Source organism: Rhodamnia argentea, chromosome 3, assembly GCF_020921035.1.
Source record: "Rhodamnia argentea isolate NSW1041297 chromosome 3, ASM2092103v1, whole genome shotgun sequence".
Classification (NCBI taxonomy): domain Eukaryota; kingdom Viridiplantae; phylum Streptophyta; class Magnoliopsida; order Myrtales; family Myrtaceae; genus Rhodamnia; species Rhodamnia argentea.
In genome coordinates this window covers 14,292,415-14,315,922 of record NC_063152.1, presented here as the reverse complement: position 1 = coordinate 14,315,922, position 23,508 = coordinate 14,292,415, and the positions used below count along the sequence as shown (strand labels likewise).

Here is a 23,508-nt window from a genome sequence, read left to right as displayed (position 1 = left end):
ATCGACATTATCCGGTCTCGGCGAAGTTGGTGTTTCCATGCACTAACAACATTTCGAATATGAAGCCTGCATACTAGGACTACAATTGGCCATCTCATTAAAAGTAAAGAAGCTACTGGTATATGGAGATTCCATGCCGATTATCTTACAGACTCAAGGAGAATGGAAGATAAAGGATCCCAAACTTATTCCTTATCATAAATTCCTTGAAGAGCTGATCCAACATTTTGAAGCGATCACTTTCGAATATTTGCCAAGAACTCAGAATCATTTTGCTGATGCTTTGGCCACATTATCAGCCATGTTACAAGTGCAAGATGGCCTTGAGATAGAGCCGTTAAGGATTGACATACTGGAGCAACCCGCATACTGCATGGTCATTGAAGAAGAACCCGATGAAGAACCATGGTATCATGACATCAAGAATTACCTACTGAAGGGCGAATTCCCACAGGACGATCAACCGGAAGATAAGAAGTATATAAGCAAGATGGCATCTAAATTCTTCCTCGGCGGACAGATTTTATACAAGAGGTCCTTTGACTCGGTCCTGCCGAGGTGCGTGAATTCCAAAGAAGCAAATCTCATTATGAAAGATATTCATGAAGGAGAATGCGGACCGCATATGAATGGTCACCTCTTCGCCAAGAAGATTATGAGACTCGGATACTCCTGGATGACTATCGAGTCGGATTGCAACCAGCATGTTAGATCCTATCATCAATGTCGGGTATACGGCGACAAGATAAATGAGCCGCCAACCGAGCTACATCGGATGTCAGAACCATGGCCATTCTGCATGTGGGGAATTGATATGATCGGCCCTATCAACCCAAAGACCTCAAACGGACATCGTTTCATTCTAGTGGCTATTGATTACTTCACCAAATGGATAGAAGCCAATTCATATGCCAACGTTACTGAAAATAGTGTGGCTAAATTCATCAAGCGAGATATCATCTCAAGATATGGGGTTCCAAGAGCCATCATTACAGACAATGGCTCCAATCCGAACAACAAGGTAGTCGATCACTTATTGGAACAATTTAAAGTACGACACCTTAATTCTTTACCTTACCGCCCACAAATGAATGGAGGCGTGGAAGTGGCAAACAAGAACATCAAGAAGATATTAGCCAAAACTGCTGAGAAATATCGAGACCGGCATGAGAGATTGCCATATGCTCTCATGGCCTATCGAACTTCGATTCGCACTTCAACCCGGGCAACTCCTTACTCTTTGGTATACGATATGGAAGCAGTCCTACCGGTAGAGGTAGAAATCCCTTCTTTAAGGATCCTGTCTCAAGTTGAGCTCACGGAAGATGAGTGGAACCGGCGGAGACATGAGCAATTGAATTTGATTGATGAAAAACGATTAAAGGCTATCTACCATGATCAAAGCTACCGGAAGAAAGTAGCCGGGGCTTTTAACAAGAAGGTCAAGCCTAGAAATTTTGAAGTGGGGATGCTGATTGTGAAGAAAATGCTCCCGAATGCTCAACACCCAGGAGGCAAATTTATGCCAAATTACGAAGGCCCCTACGTGATTCAGAAGGTCTTATCCGGGGGAGCTCTTATACTTGTAAACATGGATGGGGAAGAATTGGCGAGTCCAAGAAATGCAGATGCCGTGAAGAGATACTATCCTTGAAATAAAATCGAGCTTCAAAGCGATTGATGAGCGGATCCGAGTCACATAGAATTTTGCATTCGCATGACATCTGCATACGTGCATTTGCATATGTCTGTATTTTGTAGGTGGATTGGGAGTCACGAAGAATCCTACGGAGAAGTAGGAATCGACACCCAAAGCAGACGAGAGAAGTCGCCTCGGGATCGGAAATTTTGAACATCTTTAACCGATTGATTCCTTCTGTTTTTACGGGAAGCGGGAATCAACACCCAAAGGAGACGAGAGAAGTCGCTTCGAGATCGGAAATTTTGAACATCTTTAACCGATTGATTACTTTGTTTTTACGGGAAGCGGGAGTCAACACCCAAAGGAGACAAGAGAAAGTCGCTTCGGAATTTGAGATTTTGAATATCTTAAACTGATTGTTTCCTTTTGTTTTTACGGGAGACGTAAGTCAATGTTTGAAGAAGACGGGTTTGAGGTTCTCCTCTTTTATGAAATATTTTCACACACTGTCATGCTTGAAATTAAAAAATTGGATTTGCAAAGCCACAAGGCTCTTTCAAAGAAATGTCCCTTCCAAATTTCAGAAACATCTTTTGGATACATCTTTTGATGAAATTTTTTTGCAAATAATGAATTTTGATGAAATGCCCTGAGTTTCTATAAAAGGGCATGTTTTGAAAGCTTTTCAAAAGAATGATCCTTCAGATGAAAAGAGGCAAGCATTGTCCTTAAACACGTCCTTGATACACTTGAGTGATGAGTGAGAGTAACGGAGCGAAAGAGCTTAACCTCGGGACGTAGGGATCATTCGCGGTGATTACATGGATTGAAATGATGAAAGGCATTTCCATTTCAAAATTATCCATACACATTTATATCCATTGATAACCAATCCGAGCCAAAAAGGGAGAATTTTATGAATATAACCCTGTCAAGAACCACCCCACACCGGGGCATATTTGGAGGTTTATTGGATGATTCCTTGGAGAAAAGATTAGGTAAGACTTTATTGTGCTAACTTGCATCAATCTTTTTGTTATAGCTTCAGGTGATTTCTAGCAAAGATTTGGAACACCTCAAAGTGAAGAAAAGCACTTCATTTCTATACCCCCAAACACTTACCCCTTGAAAAAGCCATTTGAGCCTTTGAATATTCATTTCTAAACCCTTGTTGGTGATCACCTCCCCACACTGGGGCAAACAAAGGAATTACCAGCAATGAGTCAAAAAGCATGATCGGAAGAACTTTTGATACTGGTCTCCAAAAGAGCCGATCAATGCAAAAAATGACAAAAGACGAAAGGGCTAGAAAAAGCAAAGTGCCTGGTAAAAGCAAGGCCAAAGCCCATGAAAAGAGCACCCCGAAAAGGGGCAATTCCTGAAGAAAAATCATCAAGATGAAAAGAGGAAAATCCTCAAAATCAATTTGAAAAAGAATGATCATGAATCTACTACAAAAGCAAATGAATGCCGGGAAAAATATCAAGGTGATCACCAAAGTTCACCCCTCTTTTGAAAATATGGCCATTCTTAAAGAGCCCACCTTAAGCCAAGATACAACCTGTCACCAAAACTTTTCCGATCTAGGAGGTGTTTCGGGTTGATGCAAGAAATCACACAGGAAGCTACCGCTTAAAGAGGTAAGTACAATCCTGTCTTATCATGTCTTCGGGGTTCTTGACTTGTAAACCCGAAGAAGCAATTGTTGAGCAAAATTCATTTCTAAACCTTAAAATGAATATCCTTTGATAAGCCATTGACCTGGCCTGAATTACGGTCCCTTTTAAAATGCCTTCTACGATTAGTCGGATTGTATGCATCTCGAATGATCCCGAAACCTCAAGGTTAGATTTTACGTGAGCGGATTTGAATTTCAAGAAAAGCCTTCCCAAATGGTGAGAAGCCCTCTTGGATGAAGGAAAATCCTTTTGAAAAACTTTTAAAACAACCTTTTTGTAGAACACTCGGGATGTGTCATTCAAAATCCATCCCGAGTGAAAATTTGAAATTGTGATTGGACACATTTCCTTCACAATTATTCTTTGAAAATTTGTCCGGAATTCTTAAGTTTCTCCCCAGAACTTAAAATTATCATTCTAATGATGTTTGATTGGACTTTCTGCAGGTTCCCCGGTGATCCCAAATCCTCGGAAAAGTTACATTTTAAAGATTTGATTAACTTTGATTTTCTGCGGGTCTTACGGCATCCCCAGGTCCTCAAATCCCTAATTTGAAAATTTGAAATAGGGTTTGAGCTTCTGCAGGTACACTAGTAAACCTAGGTCCTCAGATGGCACCCTCCTCTTTGAAAATTTGAAATAGGATTTGAGCTTCCGTAGGTACACTAGTAAACCTAGGTCCTCAGACGGCACCCTCCTCTTTGAAAATTTGAAATAGGGTTTGAGCTTACGTAGGTACACTAGTAAACCTAGGTCCTCGAGTAGCACCCTCCTCTTTGAAAATTTGAAATAGGGTTTGAGCTTCCGTAGGTACACTAGTAAACCTAGGTCCTCAGATGGCACCCTCTCTTTGAAAATTTGAAATAGGGTTTGAGTTTACGTAGGTATACCAATAAACCTAGGTCCTCAGATAGCACCCTCCTCTTTGAAAATTTGAAATAGGGTTTGAGCTTACGTAGGTACACTAGTAAACCTAGGTCCTCAGATGGCACCCTCTCTTTGAAAATTTGAAATAGGGTTTGAGCTTCTGTAGGTCTACTAGTGAACCTAGGTCCTCGAATGGCACCTCCTTCTTTGAAAATTTGAAATAGGGTTTGAGCTTACGTAGGTATACTAGTAAACCTAGGTCCTCGGATGGCACCATCTCTTTGAAAATTTGAAATAGGGTTTGAGCTTACGTAGGTACACTAGTTAACCTAGGTCCTCAGATAGCACCCTCATAGGTGAAATCCCTTTGTTACAAGAGTGAACCTCCCTTCCGGACGGTGAGTAGCTTCCTAGATGAAAACCGATCTGCGTTTTAGATGGTGAGTCCCTTCATAGAGGATAACCAGTCTCTTTTAAATAGGTGAAACCCCTTTGTTACAAGGGTGAACCTCCCCTTCCAGACGGTGAGTAGCTTCCTAGATGAAAACCGATCTGCGTTTTAGATGGTGAGTCCCTTCATAGAGGATAGCCAATCTCTTTTAAATAGGTGAAATCCCTTTGTTACAAGGGTGAACCTCCCTTCCAGACGGTGAGTAGCTTCCTAGATGAAAACCGATCTGCGTTTTAGATGGTGAGTCCCTTCATAGAGGATAGCCAATCTCTTTTAAATAGGTGAAACCCCTTTGTTACAAGGGTGAACCTCCTCTTCCAGACGGTGAGTTTCTTCCTAGATGAAAACCGATCTGCGTTTCGGATGGTGAGCCCCTTCATAGAGGATAGCCAATCTCTTTTAAATAGGTGAAACCCCTTTGTTACAAGGGTGAACCTCCCTTCCAGACGGTGAGTAGCTTCCTAGATGAAAACCGATCTGCGTTTTAGATGGTGAGTCCCTTCATAGAGGATACCCAATCTCTTTTAAATAGGTGAAACCCCTTTGTTACAAGGGTGAACCTCCCCTTCCAGACGGTGAGTAGCTTCCTAGATGAAAATCGATCTGCGTTTTAGATGGTGAGTCCCTTCATAGAGGATAGCCAATTTCTTTTAAATAGGTGAAACCCCTTTGTGACAAGGGTGAACCTCCCTTCCAGACGGTGAGTAGCTTCCTAGATGAAAACCGATCTGCGTTTTAGATGGTGAGTCCCTTCATAGAGGATAACCAATCTCTTTTAAATAGGTGAAATCCCTTTGTTACAAGAGTGAACCTCCCTTCCAAATCTTCAAACCACTGCTCGACACCAAATGGACGCCGATCATTGCAAAATCTCGCAAACATTCGGAGGTAATTCCATGCATTCATTCTCTCCACCGCAGATCAACAAATCTCGGACCACAAACAAGTGAGCTACGGGTAAGTCCCTCTCTCTTCTCATTTCCCTTTTACATAAGATGAGCATGAACTCAAATAATTCCCCACGGAGTCGGAGCTTTAATGGCAAAGGTAAGGCAATCGAATGTCAAGACTTATTTTTCGGAGATTTTTCCCCAGCAGAGTCGATTGAAGATCCAGGTGTCACCTTGTCTTTGAAAGCAACCTCTAACCGAGATTACTTTCAAAGAGGGGCATCTGTCGACACTCGATTTTTAATAAATTTTTCTTTAGTTTTATTTTCCAAAATTCACTAAAAATTCACAAAAAAATCAAAAAAATTAAAAAATCAACATTGGAAGCCTTGGCCAAGCCTAAGGAACCAATTTAGAACAAAAAATAATTTTTCATATTTTTCACATTTTTTAATATTTTCAAAAAATAGGAAAATATTAGAAAATTCATAAAAAATACCTCACGAGGTCGCAAAAATACATAAAAGTGTCCAATATTTTCCTTTTAATTCCCTTTTAATATTGACCTCAAGAAAAATTAAAAATTGAGTTCAATTTTAGGTGTTCCTTCACAACGCCTAGAGTTGAATTTGCACAAAAAATACCAATTGAGTCTTTTTATTTGCAATTTTTTGCACATTTTAGGTCTGGACATTCAATTGCAGTCCCTTTGAACTTCAATTTGATCAATTGCACCCACAATTACGTGAATTGCACGAATTAGGCCAAATCCCCAAAAATGTTTGCAATTTAGTCCCTAAGATTTCAAATTCTTAAAATTACTTTTAACCTAAGGACTATCATGATAAAATTGGACTGGCCCCCTATGTTTTCACACATTCTGAATCAATTGGCATAGGTCTCATGGTCTAATTTGGTCAAATTGACATCCAATGGAATTTTTCCCCAATTTGGGCAAATTGAAAAATTTGGGGTTTTTGTGCAAATTGATAGAAAATCTTGGGCAAAAACACATTTTCATATAGAATTCAGGCCCCTAAGTCCAATTTTGAAGTTTGATTGTGAAAATTCCCACTCAATTTCAATTAATTTTGAAAATTCTACGTGATTTATTGTCTGAACCGGTTCGGACCGGTCTGACCGCCGGTCGGACCGGTCGAACCGGTCCAAGATAGTGTCGTCTTCCTCGGGCGACTCGCGCAAATTGCAGAATTGTAAGACGAGTTTCAACGATCAAATTGGGGTTCAATTCAGCCATAATCGAACTAATTGTTTTGGGGCTTTTGTTTCTCGGGTCGAGGAGCGTCGATTGCCGTCGACGGCACGGCCGATCGTCGCCGGAGAACGGCGACATTGCCGGTCAAAGTCTCGGTGCCCGGAAAAGTCAACATCTTCAAATCCAGGTTCAATTCGTATGCGTTTGAGCTTGATTAAGGGCCTAACGGACGTTGACGGAATCATGATCGATTTCGTCACCGTCCGGTGACCAAAACTCGTGTGATTGGCACGTGAGGACCTCTCGACCAGCTCACACCCGACGCGCGCGAATTCAAAAGTGGGTATAAATAGCTGGGAAGCTTCGCGAATCAAAAGAGGCTCATTGATGCTCGCACAATCAAACAGAATAGAGAGAGAGTGAGTTAGAGAGAGAAAAACGCTCTCGTCGTCCGCCATTGACGAGAGTTCGAGCGGCGACCGTGAATCGATCATCCGGCCAATCTAGGCCACCTCAAGCGGTGAAACTACTTCCAGGAGCTTGCACGAGGGTCCAGGAAACGATCGCAACCAGCCTTGCCGTCCGAGACCGCCTGAATCGGTAAGTTGAGCTTCGAGTCTTCTTACTGTGCATCCATGGCAGCGCACCTTCACGAGCTTGATTTCTTCAATTGATGTGTGCGTTTTACCTTTGAAACTTCCCTAACCATGATCGCACTATCCTTTCGCATTGATTTTGCCCGATCGAGTCGAGTCAAACTTCCAACCAATCTCGGTGCAGTCGGACTTCGGCCGGGCGTAATTAGCGACTGCGAGTTCGATCCGAACCCGAGGTAAGTATTCTAAACTCTCTTTGAATGTGCCTGAAGCTTTAATTCGATTGTTATGCTCTGTATGTCGAGATTGAGGTCTACAACTATGTGATTGTGTATGTTCGTTTTGTGTTGATTCCGTGGGTGAAATCGTCCGATTTTTGACTATGTTGATCTACGAGGTAACTAGAGTCGATCGCCGTTGGTTTGAGGCTTTTCCGGCGAGATCTCACCGTTGGATCTCGTCGGAGAGCTCTCAGCCGTCCATTATGTGTCGTCGCAGTGAGGAAGACGAAGGCGACATGGTGTGGTCAAACGGTCGGCGTCCTAGGTGTCGCCCTCTGGTTGGTCCAACTCATGTCCGAGTCGGCTCGGCCGTTGGCGCGAGCGAGCTGACTCGGACTCGATCCGACGGCCGGGATTATTAGATGAGTTTGATCTGTGGCCGTCGGATCTGATTTTACATTTTTTAGTTATTAGTATATTAGGCAGAAAATAGAAAATGTAAAACGGTGTCGTCTAAGGTAGATGATTCGGCGTCGTTTTGGTGCCGGATAGGGCGAACGGCCTAGATTATCTCTAGAATAGATCGTGACCGTCGAAGGTCTTAATCGATGCGGCGCCGTTTCATGTGTTAAGCCTAAAGCGTCGCCGTTTCGCGTATACGAGTGGTGAACGGCTCGGATCGAGCCTCGAAATTTAATCCCGACCATCCATGAGTTTATTCTATACGGTGCCATTTAGACAATAGATGAGTGAACGGCTCAGATCAAGTCTAGATCGAATCGTGACCGTCCATCCAAGGTTCGATACGTCGTCGTTTGTGAGTAGATGGGCCAGAACGTTGTCGTTTCGTTTGGGCGAAAGCCGACGGCCGAGATTGATCTGGAGATTGATCTCGGCCGTCCATGTATTTTATGTATATTTAGATATCAGAAATTAGTTTAGAAAATCAAAAAGAAAATCAAATAAATGTATATACGGCGCCGTTTTTGTCTCGTGGGCGGCCTGTGAACGGTCGGACCGGGTTGACCGGTTGACCCGATCCCAAAATATTAATAAAAAAATAATAAAAAATAAAAAGAAATTTCCAAAAATCCAAAAAATTGCAAAAAAATGCTTAGAAAATTCATAAAAATACCCAGATTTTCCCAAAAAAAATTTTCTAAAAAATTTTCTAGATCGATTCGGGACTCATATAGTCCGGATCGAAAATTTTGAGACTTCGAGGGTCGATTTATGACGATCCGGAAAATTTCCAATATTTTTCAAAAGTAAATAAAAAATTCAAAAAAATTAGAAAAATTAGAAAAATTCCATAAAATCACAAAAAATGGGAAATGGCCACATTCAATTGGCCTGACCCCAATTTTGTGATTTTCGGGTCCCGAACTCCCAAAAATGACCATTCTACCCTTCCGGGCCTTTCACCCCAAATTTTCCCGAACCATCTCCGGAACCCAAACTCGTTTTTTTTGTGGGTCGATAGGGCCATTTTAGACATGTACGTATGATTGATTGATTGGATTGCTTGCGATTATATTTGATTGCGCTTTTAATTTCTTGATTGTGATTGATTAGAATAATAAAATTCCCATCTGCATGAACCCCCTTAAGATCGTTAGGGCCTACCTTATCCGAAATTCCATTTGCATGAATTCGTAGGTTAGAAATCACTCAACATCGGTAACCGAAAGGGCGTCGATGAAAACTTTGGCGTAACCAAGTCCCCGGACCCAAAAATCTCTGGTTTTCGCGGAACCGAACGGTTTCTCCCTACCGCTCGGTAGGGTTTTCCGATCATACCCTCCAATAAATTGATCGGTGGCGACTTCAAATTGCATGTACACATTGCACATGCCACCCGACCACACAAAGGTCGATATTCGATAAAAATTTTCTTCGACATCGCGATTCGAGTAATGGGTTTTGGGAGAGACCCGCGATCCTGAAAGATCCCGCGGACAACCGGGGTCTTACTTATAAAAAGGAGGATCGGCTCGTTAACCCTCTCACCACCGGAAACTTTTATGATGGAAGATTTTTTCCGGGAGGGTCGCGACATCGGCCTCAAGTGATGGCTGCCCCTGGGTAGCCTTAGGCAAGTGTAGCCTTTGCCCGGAGAAGGGTCCCCCTCATTGGCTTAGCTGACGCCAACAATAGCCCAAGCGAAGGCCACCCAAGCCCGGCCTCGCCTAGGCCTGCGAGGACCGGATGAGGGTGACTCTCATTTGAGGCCGGAGTCGGCAATGTACCGCAGAGGCAAAGAGGGAAGAAACAAAAAGAAAAAGAAAAAGAAAAGAAAAAATTTGAAAAGTTAAAAAAAATTACAAATGTTGTCCACGTCAACGATTTCCAGCCAAAATTAGTTTGAATGACATAGTTGGCAAATCGTTAAAAGGTTTAGAACTAAATTGGCATATCATTAAAATATCTAGCAATAAATTGGCACAATTAAAAGATTTAGAACTAAATTGGCAAATTGTTGAAAAATGTATGACTCAATTAGCACAATTAAATTGTCCTTCGTACAATAAGTTTAGAATTTTGTTGGACAATTTTCCTACTAAGAATCTGACCCATTTTCACCATTACGATCATCCTTCCTTGTTCCTAATTTTTTTTTTTTTTATGAATCTGAATCACCACGAGTAATTGGATCATACACATTAGATAAGGTGGGTGTCACGCGGGATCCATTCTTTTAACCATGAAGATTTAGCAGCTCGAGTTTATACAAGTCGTCTCAAAACGCCCGATCGTGTATGTTAAGAAGTAGTGGTACGGTTATCTACCTTGAAAATATCATTGAGTGCATTTATGCATAAAATAAATTGAATTTGACTCGGTAAAAATAGTCGACTCCATACGAATCTCTTCAACTTTTACGCTTCAATTAATAACTTTTTAGTTATTAGACGCAAATAATCGCCTCCCCATGACTCTTTCTAGCCAACAGCTCAAGTTTACCGACGATTGTGCATGATCCAGCACATTTTGTTAGTGGAATATATCTCTAAATTATAAGTAAAATGGCACTATTAATGCGCAAATAGGGAGATGGTTAGGTGCTCTCTAATTCACCACACGATTGTCCATTCAACCTTTCTGCTTCATCATAATATTTTTCTTTAGAGGAAAAGTAAAAAATTCATGGTACTTGATATTGAATAATTAGATGGGTGCCTGAACCAATGATGCTTTGAAAGCATCTAACGCTTTCTCAAAAAAAAAAAAAACAAACAAAGCTACTATTTCGGATGAGCTGTTGCTGACTCATTTATTTAATAGTTTGGTTAAACAACATATCCTTTTATAAAATAAAAATATATGTCGCTTTATATAAGTTTGATTTATCTCTAATGCATTACGTTTATATGATTGAGAATGACAAAATTTATTTAATAGGAGTAAAACCTGCAGATTGTCAACAATGTTGATCCGCATAATTTTTAATTTTACCAATGTCTATACGAGTCCACAGTACTTTTCTTATTTGGAACCAATCTCCGAAATAAAAGAAAAATAAATAAATAAATTACAAAAAATATTTAAATATCTTAAAAAATTGACATGTCGGTGCCTGTCGTGACACGTACAATGGTCGACATCCATGCGTTTTTAAGCCAAAATTGGCCGAATGGAATCAATTGATAAAAAGTGAAAAGGTTTATGACTTAATTGGCAAAAAGCGCAGTAAGTTTAGGAATTTTCATTAATTTACCCTGTCTTGATAAGAAGAATTTAGTGTAATTTGATGTTTTGAAAAAAATTATGTCTACATTGTAATTTTTCAATACAAGTCCAAACAATTTTCAAATGATGTAATAAAACGTCTATTTCTCTCCGGGGGACGAAACGGTAGTTGTAATGTCATAGTCATGTGGCCCTCGTGGATAAAGATGGAGGAACAAACAGAAAGGTTGGGCTCTTTTATTAATGCTAAAATTTAAAAATAAAAAAATAGAATTATTGTCGTGCATGCCAAAATGCCCATCATGAGTTTTTAATTCTATTTCACGAAAATATTTTAGTATATGTATCATACCCTAAAATTCATACCTAAATTGTAGAGACCGATCGGCCGTCTTATAAGGGACGAAGCATTTAATGAAAACCAACCATTTTATAACTATTTAACTTCATATCGGATCATTCATTAGGTAAAAACTAGTATTCGCAAAACTTAAAACACATTATGGCTTAGCAAGTGACAATTATCATTATTTCGATGACATCAAGTCACGAATAATTCATTTTATAAATATGTATTGACTATATAACCATGGAAGTCAAATGAAAGGATATCAAGAAACCCTATGGCCACATTTCACCAGATGACAAAGTTTGGAATCCATGTTTATGTACTTGTACTGCCTAAGTAATAATTTCCTTTCAAGCATATTGTCATAAAAAGCCATTGATGTTCCGTGTGCAAACTGATATTAGTCTAGACTATCAACTTACAGGTCAAAGTTCTAGATTTAATTGGTCCATAGGGGCTCTCCAGCGCAACTATTATTATAAAAAAAAAATAATGAAAGTGGTTAGACCTATCATATATAATGTGCATATAACTGTATGTCTGACAAGTGAGCCAACATCGTTTGTTAGATGATTATTTAGCAAAGAGAAAACAACCCCTCAAGAGGTCGCGAAAGCCATTTCGAGGAAGCCAACATGGCTTGTCTTACAAGTGAGCCTATAACAAAAGCCAACCTAATGAACGCGAATACTTCATTTTCCATAAAAGAAGAAGAAACCCGAAGAGTCGTGGTCGAAGCCCGCTACAAGCCATTTCGGGTAAGCTCTGTAGCTCTTTCTTTGGGATCCTTGTTGCCCTCCTCAAAGTGTGATGATTTATTTATTTATTTATTTATGGGCTATTCGAGGTCTTCACTTTTCATTTTAGTCAATTTGAGTTCTACAGATTTTCGATTTTGGCCAACCATTTCAGGAACTAGTTACAGGTGGCATTTTGAGTTCGAAAAATCACGTCGCTATCCATAAAACAGACGCATGGCTTTTCCCATAATTAAAAATGGACACTAGCACTTCGTCGGCTGAAAAATTTACTGATTGATTTGATCAAAATAGAATGTTCAAACTTGTTTGTCAAATGGACAGAATGTTAAGTGGCATTATTGCCCTTACCCCATTTGTTTGAAAGGAATAAGAAAGTTCACAATGTTTTATACAGGATTAATTAGAGTGTGCAGGCCATGTAAAGCAATAACATCGTGCTTTCGGGCAATTTAATGGTTTTGGAATCAAAATCTTAACCATCGTTCAAAGTCCTAAATCACATGAGAGTCAAAACGAAAAATAAGTGAATCGTCATGTCTAAAGCAAAAGAACACGGATAATTTAAGTAGACAGACACATGTTTTGATTGGTGTGGAGCCCTCGGAGTTCGGATTTGACTCGGTGGGAATACATTTTTTTTTTGCTGTAATTATCTGAAAATGAGATGCACTGCTTTGTCACTCTTGGCTGGTGATTGCTCATTATTTGCTTATTCCAATTGTTAAAATGATGCTAAAAACTTCTTTCTTCATTTTTGCCAGAGATGATGAGTCGAAGCTTAAACAAGATATTGTGACGAACATCTCAACTCGCCTAAGCCAAACACCTTTAGAGGTTGCTGAGCATCCGGTTGGGATAGAGTCACGAGTGGCTGAGCTGAAATCAATGTTAAACCTTGAGTCTAAAGATGATGTTCTCATGGTGGGATTATGGGGACAGGGAGGCATTGGAAAGACAACACCGGCGAAAGCCATCAATAATGATATTTCCGGACAATTTGACGGTTCAAGTTTTCTAGCACATGTTCGAGAAAATTCAGAAGATTGCAAGGGTTTAGTTACTTTGCAAGGATAATTACTGAACGATATATTATTACCGTATGAAAAGATAGTGGTGTCCGATGTCGATAGTGGTGTTATGCTAATACAAGATAGACTCTGCAACAAAAGAGTTCTTGCCATCCTTGATGATGTGGATGACGAGAAACAGTTACATGATTTAGCGGGAAAAGCCAAATGGTTTGGTAGTGGGAGTAGGATCCTCGTTACTACAAGAGATAGGCATTTTCTAACTCCCAAATTAGGTTGGGATCATGTGTCCGTGTATGAAGTTAAATTGCTGGATGACGGTGAAGCTCGTGAGCTACTTGGAAAGCATGCTTTTCCGACATACCAAAAATTAGAAAGCAGGACAGATCTAGTGCATGATTTTCTGAATCATGCTAAAGGCCTTCCTTTAGCACTTGTGGTGTTGGGTTCCTTATTACGAGGTACAGCAGAAGATGTATGGGAAAGCACACTGAAGAAACTTTCCATGACTCCGAACGGAACGATTAATAATGTGCTCAAAGTGAGTTATGATGGACTAGAAGAAAATGAGCAAGAGATCTTTCTCCACATTGCATGCTTCTGTAAGGGGCGGGAAAAAGAGTGTACAAAGAAAGTTCTCGACAGTTGCGATCTTCAGACAGCTGCAGGATTAGATATTCTTATTAAGAGATGCTTGATAAGAATTGAGTATGGAACGCTACAAATGCATGACTTGATTCAATCGATGGGTAGGAATGTTGTGAACCATGACTATCGAGATGATCCCGAAAAACGAAGCAGATTGTGGCTCTATGACGATGTTCGCAATGTTTTGCAACACAACAAGGTAAGACCGGCAAATACCATCGAAACTCTGCTCCTTATCTTTGCTTCTAATTACTAAATATGCATAACCCAAATACTGTTATATATACAGGGAGATTGCAATGTAAAAGCCATAGTATTGGAGCCACCTGAGCCAATAGAGATATATATCGGTCTTGATGCTTTTACAAAAATGAGAAAATTGAGATTGCTCATCTTGCGTAATGTGCACAATTCTTTCCAAGACCCCGTGTGTTTTCCTAGTTGGCTAAGATGGCTCGAGTGGCATGGTTATCCACATATTCCAGGATTTTCCTCTGGCTCAAAAGAAATAGTCGGACTTGATATGAGCAAAAGCAGTGTCGCGGCAGTGCCAGAACAATTTAAGGTGAGCATTTACCTGCATAGACCATTTTGTTATCTACTGCATCTGTATATGTATATGCGTATTATTTGTATTAGGACACAAAACGAAGTGGTGTTCCTATGTTTTAGTAACCGCTTCTCTATTTTCTTTCAAAATGACCCTAATTACTGACGCCTGAAATATTTTTACGTGCAGCAAAATTAGCATTTGAAAAATCAAGCGAAATAACATTATTAGAAATATTTAATGGAAACATTTTGTCGCTAAAAGAGACAATACAAAGGAATTTTGTACATGTATGTGGAAAAACAAAAATATTTCAAGATTTGAAACTTCTTTTTTATGAAGGTCGTTACATCATAAGAAAGTTCAAATTTTAATATGGAATATGTGTGAGATAAAATAGAATAATCAATTTTATATGTTTGTCCATGGCATAATATTTGTGGAACAAGTAATTGAGGATAATTGATGGAAGGACTAATTTAAAAAAAAAAAAAGGGTTGAAATCCCTTCAGAATGTTTATCAAAGTTGGCTTCGTGGTTTTGGGAGGGCCTCCAAAAACTGTAATTCCACGGTTAAATGTAAGGAAGCAACATCATCATACAAACGCCCCTTTCTTGTCCCTTTCAGAATATTTATCAAAGTTGGCTTCGCTGTTTTTGCAGAGCTTCCAACGACTGAAGTACATTAATTTTAGTCACTACAAGTCACTGGTTCGCATTCCCGACCTCTCGTGCAAGCCAAATCTCGAGGAATTGCATCTTCAGGATTGCAAAGAGTTGAAAGAAGTCCATAAATCCGTTGCAGATCATGACAAGCTACAGGTGTTGGATTTATCGAAGTGCTCTGAACTTAGTGTCTTTCCGAATGTGCTCAAGTCAAAAAATCTTCGAGATCTCAATCTTGAAAGATGCAAAAAGTTTAGAAAGTTCCCTGATATTCCACATAGACTCGAAGGCCTGAAAAAGCTTAATCTTCAAAAGATGGGTATTAAAGGACTTCCTGCATCAATAGAAAATCTTGTCTCTTTGGAGATAATGTTTATGAATAATTGCAAGAAGCTGAGAAGTCTTCCGTCTAACATCTACAAGTTACAAAGACTTGGACTATTGCAACTTGAGGGTTGCACAAATTTAAGCGAGTTTCCAAATTTCGAGGATTCAGCTGATCCGTCCACGACGAACGGACTTCCAAATTTACATTTTTTAGACCTTAGGGGATGTAATCTATCTGAAGTAAAGTTTCTTGAGAATCTTTCATGCTTGCCCCTCTTGGAACAGTTACAACTGTCGGGGAACCATATTACTAGCCTTCCACCATCCATTAGTAAGCGTGATCATTTGTCTCGCTTGGATATTTATGATTGTCATCAATTACAAAAGACTCCCGAGCTTCCACCATCTTTGACGTATTTATTCGCAGATAATTACGACTATTTGCAGCTGCAAAACGGTGGATACCAGGTTAGACTCTCTCTCTTCTCTCTCTCGTATCGATGTCGAGTAGAGTATATGCTGGATCGATTGTGTGCTCGTTTATTGCAATGGCAGAAAATGACAGATTGGCGGCTTAAGAAGTGTAAGCAAATACAAAGTAGTTCTGCACGTATATGCATGTAATACAGGCGGCTACTGCATTTCTATGGGAATGACTTCTATCACATGAGACTAGTATATTAACGAGAACAAGGATCATTGAATCTCTACTCATTCATGGAGTTCTAATTGGAAGTCGGATTCATTAGGGCTTCTAACCAAATTCAAGTTGAATTCTTCCACATGGGTAATAGTAACAAACTTGCGTACTCTCTAATGGCTTCTCTTTGTAACAGATACCTCCTAATTTTAACATTGTTCTCCCTTGGGAAGAGATGCCAGAGTGGGTGCATCCTGTTGAAAAGGATTCCATATCTTTCATGGCTTCAAAGGACTTGTACGACAATTTTTTTGGATTGGCTCTCTGTTTCGTTCCCGGTGATTTTTATCCCAAGTTTGAGATTTTACCACATGTTAATGGCGAAAGACGAGATGGTAAACGAGGAGAATCCTTTTGGGATATGGCTCCGGATGAAATCTGGCTTCAGTATTTCACACCATATGATTTGTGGGGAGAAGTCGATTTTGGTCGAGTTGATGGGACTTACGTGCAATTTAGCCTTACAGTAGTGACAACTGGTGTGGAACAATGGGGATTCCGAATAATAGCCAAGTCACAAGAGGACGATTTGAAGTTTGTGCTTATAGATCCACCTTTCCTCTACGAGTTTGATCATCCACTCGATAGATCGGAAGCCGAGAGTTCACTTACGCATGAAGATACTTTGAGCAAAGCAGATCATGAGCTTTTCTCCCTCGAGACATGCGAACCAAGACCACGTGGACTTTTAATTGGATTGGCAAAGATGAGTATGGCAGTGTTCGCTCTCGCTGCTTTTGTGTTTGGATTCAAGAAAATATCAGCCAATGAATCTAGCTTTATTCAATGAGGTTGGGCATGACTCCACATATCCAGAAGTCGAGAGTTCAAAGAGAAATCACGAGCTTATTCTCCCTCAAAACTGGCTGCATTTGTGGTTGGATTGATGGAAACTTGCTAAGAAAGCAATTCGTAGGTGAGTAAACTCAGCTGATCTTGATAACAATGCCTTCTTTCTTCTTGTTATCCTAGATAAAACTCTGTAATTCTTTCTTCTATTTACCTATTTTCTTTGTTTTTAAAAGTTTTCGTTTTATTATTATCATTTTTGGTGAATCTTCTTTTCTCCGCCACAGGCAAACTTCGAACTCCACCGACTCCACTTTCTACATCATGACTGCGCATCTTCCATCCGACACCACTGAGCTCTTACGAATGTAAGATTGTCACCTGCCGATGGAGGCGACAAACGGAAGAAGTTCGGGGGTAAGCGACGGCAATGGAGACCTGCGAACGGAGGCGACGGACTACAATTCAACAGTTCGGGTGAACGGTTCTCTCCCTGAGCTTCTGGGCTTCATGCAGATTGCCATAGATCAGGTAACGGTTCTCTCCCTGAGCTTCTGCCTCACTTGCTCAGGTTAGATTCAACCAAACAAAAATGAAGTAATTCTGCGGGTGGCTACCATTCCTTTTATGGATGATTTTTGTCACATAAGTCTTCTATATTAACGCAAGCCCTAGTTAGAAGTGTAGTTCAATATGTTCACTTACTGAACTCAAATTGAGATCTTCTATTAGGGTGCTTTTGAGGTGTTTTGGTGTTGGAATGATAAAGATCTGGATGTGACATCATTGGTTTTGATTCTATCACAATAAAATCCTCTCCTGCTTGTGTGTGATGTCAGCAACAGTTAATTATTTTGTCACAAGATGTTGAAACATTTCACAATCATAGGATAGATACTTGTGCGATTATTACTAACGATGAGTAGAATTCTAGTTTGTGATAAGAGGATGTAGTTAAACATCTAGCATTACATAAAGTGGCTTTAAGTGATTTTGTGCACTCTAACCGACAGTGCATGTGCCATTTACTGCTTTTCCACTCACAGAATTTCCTCAAGGGGGCCTGAGAGAAGAAGCTCGATTCTTGTCCCAATCAGTTTTTGCTCGGATGGTCATGTGTTCACTAAGGATTGCAGCTACAATCACAAGTTCATTCATGCTTTAACTTAATTATTAGATAATTTACGGCATAACCCTATGTCGGCATCACTTTTCCAATACTAATTTTTGTTGTGGGACATAATCTGTAATCTGCTCGACATGTATATATTTTTTTTTAGTTTTCCGAAATTTTGAGTTAATTCTAGGCGTGTTATTGATGTGTTTGAGCACTAGAGTTCAGACTATATCATGTGTGATCCCTAATGATGATAAAAGTGATACATAATTTGCATGGATTTCCTAGCAAAGAATGGATTGACTAGATATAAACTTCTTGAGTGTACCATTTATGGTGATGATTGTTAACTTTGCGTAGCACAAAATTGTGGGAAAATCTCAAAGGTTCGATTGGTTGCGTGGTGGCCATGATTGTTTTAGAGAGTCAAGTCGTGGCTCCAAGAGTACATGAAAATCTCAATGTTTTGCCTGGTCAACCGCGGCAATTGGCAATTTCTTATTCCCTGGCTATGGAGTTATTCACAAGCTTTCGGTTGGTGGTCTCTCGATAAACCAGAGACATTATTTGAATTAAAGCATTCAATTAAGATTTTGTGGTTATTTTTAATATCAAAATAGCGGTTTAGTTGTGCTTTAAAGGGGTCGGATTTGCTGTGTTTTAACATCGGATCTGTAACGGGTCAAGATCGGGTAGAAACTGGGTCGAACAACTCGGACAGAAGTTGAACAAGACCGTAGGCACGTGCAAGGCAAATCCCACGGGCAGAAGAAGTGCGTGTGGTTTTTCACGCTGTGCGCCACGCGCTGTCGTACTTTTCTATCAATGGTATGTGGTATACAAGCCTAATTTTCTAAGTAACATATCCAGAAGTGTAATTATAGGAGTCACTACAAAATTAAAAATTAAAATTTATAATTCGCTGAAATACATAAGGTCTCGTATTTTATTCATGAGTGGTAAATAAATATGCATAGAAAAGGTGTTTCGTGTGCAATAATTATGTGCGCATAATTGCGAAAGAAACTCATACTACGTTGCGAATGCTTGGCTACTAAATGAGAAAATTTCTGGGGAGAGAAGTTGAGCATAAAGTCGAGAGGCATGAATCCTTCAAGGAAGAAAATGTTTTCGCCCCTATACTCGATTCTCGTACTTATATATGTGACTATTGAGGGGTTCTCCAGATGGTATGTGACAAGCTGAGGCCAAATGGCGAAATGGCATGACCAATGATATTCATAATGTTTCATGAACCAATCAATATTAAGCCTTTTAGATAGTTTGTAATACCATTGTGTGCCCTGTGATATGAGAGCAAAGTGAAGCTTTGTCAAGATTAGATAGTGGAATTAAGTCCCGGGTCGAACACTTTGGATCTATGTGCGGAACATATGCCTAATCGCAAGATGGCAATGCATGCCAAGAGATGATTAGTTGGTTGAAGTAACAATTGGCCTCGTTTTATGATGATACTATAGAAGAATGATTTTTTCACAATCTAATCAACGTGGCGAAGGAAATTACTTCTTGACTCTTTTTATGTATGTAAAAGTCGTGTTATACATTTCACTTGCCATCCGAAAGTTAACAGACGAAAAAGTAATCCTTTCTTGACTTATGGAGAAATGCCAATCGGTGCAAATCGATGGAAATCTTGTTTTTGATCCTTTCGAAATTTTAAAACTGTATGAGAGAGAAAGAGAGATCTGTGTAAAGATGCAATGAAAACAGAAGCTCCTACACATTGAAATCTTAATAATATTTCCTGCATCGGTACTTCCTCAACATTTTATTGAATATATTTTAAGATAATGAAGAACAAAAACCACCCCTAGACTCATGATTGATTAAGCCATTATGCCCTGCTTTGGTGCTAATGCTAGTGCTAGGGCAACTCTCCGAGAGTGTGACATAATATACTCCTCCCACAATTCATGCGCAAACTCACTATGTATTTTCACGAAAAACGCATTGGAGTATGAATTCTCCATCATTGCATTGTGGTCCGAGAGTGTGACATAATATACTCCTCCCACAATTCATGTGCAGACTCACTATGTATTTTCACAAAGAATGCATTGGAGTATGAATTCTCCATCATTGCATTGTGGTCCGACACGAACCCATTCTTCTTTTCTTTGCAAAACTCCAGGAAATACGCGGTCATGGCATCCCCCTGGTCCCATCCCGAACTAGACCCTCTCGACGGCCAATACTTTGATGGGCATCCATCTGTCAACCGGATGTTGTCGGCCATGCCTTTGAGAAGGCCGATGGAGACACTATTGCTGCCTGTCCATTGCCATATGTGAGCTCTTTTGTGGTGTAGGATCCTCGTGGAGCATGTAAGGTGTCTCGAGAGTGAAATGAAGCACACACACGAGATCTATATAATTAATGTAGTTGACTATTATGTATGCACATGTTTTAGTGATTATTTTTCACTATCGTAGTCTGTTTCTATCATAGAAGTGCAATGCAAGTGTGTTTGGATTGCTTGGAATCATGAAATATCCAAAAGCGAAAGAGTAATTAATTATTGTTGACCCCAAAAATAACTTGAAAGTCAATGGGCACACGCTTAGCACGTGGATGACAACAAGCACGTGAATTGTACGAGAATGGCACAAAAATCAAGATAACCACATACACAACATGTGAGTATTGACTATAAGAATATTATTATTTATGAATTTTATTAACTATCATTCTAATTATTAATTGATCTAATAAAGAAAATATGTGTAGTTTCCTAATTATTATAATATGGAACTGGATAGTATGGGCCAACTAAACCTTATCCATAATGAGCAGTTCGGGTTACAAATTCTATAAATAGAGCTCAAGTCCCTCCTCCAAATCCTCTCTCACAAATAACCTTACATAAGGAGCCGTCACAGAATGCGACACGTGAGGGGCATTCTTGTTGATGCCAGTGATTTAGGGATTATAGAGGAGAATCTCTTGATTATCGAATCATCATTTTTCCACATCAAGAACAATGAATCCTAAACAAGATGTGTAAATTCCTCTACTTGATTATTGTGATTCCTGTATCTAATTATGGTGCTCGTTTTCGAAATATGATGACGAATGATTGAGAATCGCTAATGAAAGCATTAACAACAGTTATTTATTTGTTGAAAGGACTTTGAAATGTTATTTTAAAGTTTAATATCGACAAAATGATCGGGTTCGAAGGCACACGTTTCGGAGGGAACGGTTATTACTTTGAGGCAAGACCACGTTTACAAAGGAGAAGATCGTGGAATAGTTGGCACACAACGAAAAATAACGTTTAGGGACGTGGACGTGAGAGCCGTCAGGAAAGAAGATCACCATCGGGAGTAGTAAACGCACAATGGAGGTATATGCTCTAAAACATGGGCTTCAAGGCGAAAACATAGAAGCACGAGGATAATCATCGGGAGTTACATGAAGAGGTGAAATCGTGCGAGCCACCAAGAAGTAGTTATCATGAAGGCATTATATATACTAAGGCTGTCAAAAAGGCCCGCGCCAACACGGCCTGGCCCGACCTAATTCTATTATTTAGGGTATTTTAGGGTCGGGCCTTGGTCTTCTTTGAATAAGAGCCGGTATCATTAAAATTCGGCTGACCATAAATTACCTAGAAGGCCCGAAAATTAATAGCCCACGACGCTCTCTTCCACCGTTTACTGCTCATGCCCCAAACACTATCTTCCACCGGACGCCCCCGACACCCTCTTCTTCTTTCGTTTTCAACAAATCACAAGAGAACCGTCCCCAGATATATGATTGATTGGGCCAGTACGCACTGCTTTGGTGCTAATGCTGGTGCTAGGACAACGCTCCAAGAGTGTGACATAATATACTCCAACAACTTTGGTGCTAATGCTGGTGCTAGGACAATGCTCCAAGAGTGTGACATAATATACTCCAACCACAGTTCATCCAGAGACTCACCAAGTAGATCACGATGAACGCATTGGTGTACGAATTCTCCATTATTGCATTGGGGTCCAACACAAGCCCACGCCTCTTTCTGTTGCAAAACTCTAGGAAATACCCTGTCACAGCGTGCCCATTCATCCCATCTCGAACTAGACCCTCTCAGTGGCCAATACTTTGATGGCTATCTAGCTGTCAACCGGATGTGGTTGGCCATGCCTGTGATAAGGCTAATGGGGGCACTATCGCTGCATGGCCATTGCCATACGCAAGCGCTTTCCTGGTATAGTATCCTCATGGAATATACAAGGTGTCTCAATGATGGCATGAAGCATACACGAGATCTATTCAATTAATCTAGTTGACTATTATGTTTGCACATGTTTGGGTGATTGTTTATCACTATCGTAGTAGTTTTTTTCTATCACATAAGTGAACTACAAGTGTTCTAGTTAGGATTGCTTGAAATCATCAAAACTTTCCAAAAGCAAAAAAGTAATAAATTGCTGATGACACCACGAATAGTTCAGAAGTCAATGGGCACGTACTTGGCACATGGATGATAACATGCATGTGAATGGCACGAGAGTGATGATAATCACATACTCATTATGTGGCCATTGATGTGCGTGGATCCCCATACAATAATTTGCATCGGGACTAGATTTGCCTAGTTGTCGAAATAAGTCACTAAATATATCACCAATCACTCATCATATACTCTGCCATCAAATCCGCTCAAATCAAGCTAATTTATCTTTACCCTTACATTTCTGCATTGCACTTTATCTTATTCTATACATATCTTTCAGATTCACGTTCCCGGTTAAATTTCAGGGTGTATTTTTATCCTAAGTATTGTGTCGTTAATTAAGTTTCGGCATAGTACTTTTGTGTTTTCAACCTATGTTGTCGATTAAAGTCTGCATAGATGGTTTACATCTAGTTACCTTATCGAGTTTGTATCATTAAGCCTTGTCATCGATTAAAATTCGACACGATTTGAGTCTATACAAACTTTGTTCTATTGCTCGTTTGCCTGTGACGTTTCCTCATAATATTTTTCTTTAGAGGAAAGTAAATACTTCATGGCACCTGACATTGAATTAATTAGTTGGATGGCTGATCCAATGATGCTTTGAAAGCATCTAAAGTTTTCTCACAGTAAGAAGAAAACTATTGTGGATGAGCTGTTGCTGACTCGTTAATCTAATAATTTGTTTAAACAACATATCCATATTTAGAATATCAATAAATGTCGCTTCCTGTATGTTTGATTCACCTTCTCACCCATTACATTTCAATGATTGAGAATGAAAAAATTAAATATAAACGGGAGTAAAAACTGCAGATTGTCAACAATTTTGATCCACATAACTTTAATT

The 23,508-nt window shown here is 39.7% G+C and overlaps 2 protein-coding genes across 2 annotated transcripts in view; both read left to right on the top strand.

The window, feature by feature from the left end:
- LOC125314483 (tRNA-specific adenosine deaminase TAD2-like) overlaps positions 1-23,508 on the top strand; it is a 636,221-nt gene that overhangs the window by 350,009 nt on the left and 262,704 nt on the right. The window lies entirely within an intron of this gene.
- Positions 1-23,508, top strand: part of LOC115729247 (disease resistance protein RUN1-like) — a 1,053,956-nt gene that overhangs the window by 879,901 nt on the left and 150,547 nt on the right. The window contains exon 4 of the mRNA XM_048275572.1: positions 15,363-15,374. Coding sequence (XP_048131529.1) covers positions 15,363-15,374 — 12 coding nt within the window. The remainder of the gene's footprint in view (positions 1-15,362; positions 15,375-23,508) is intronic.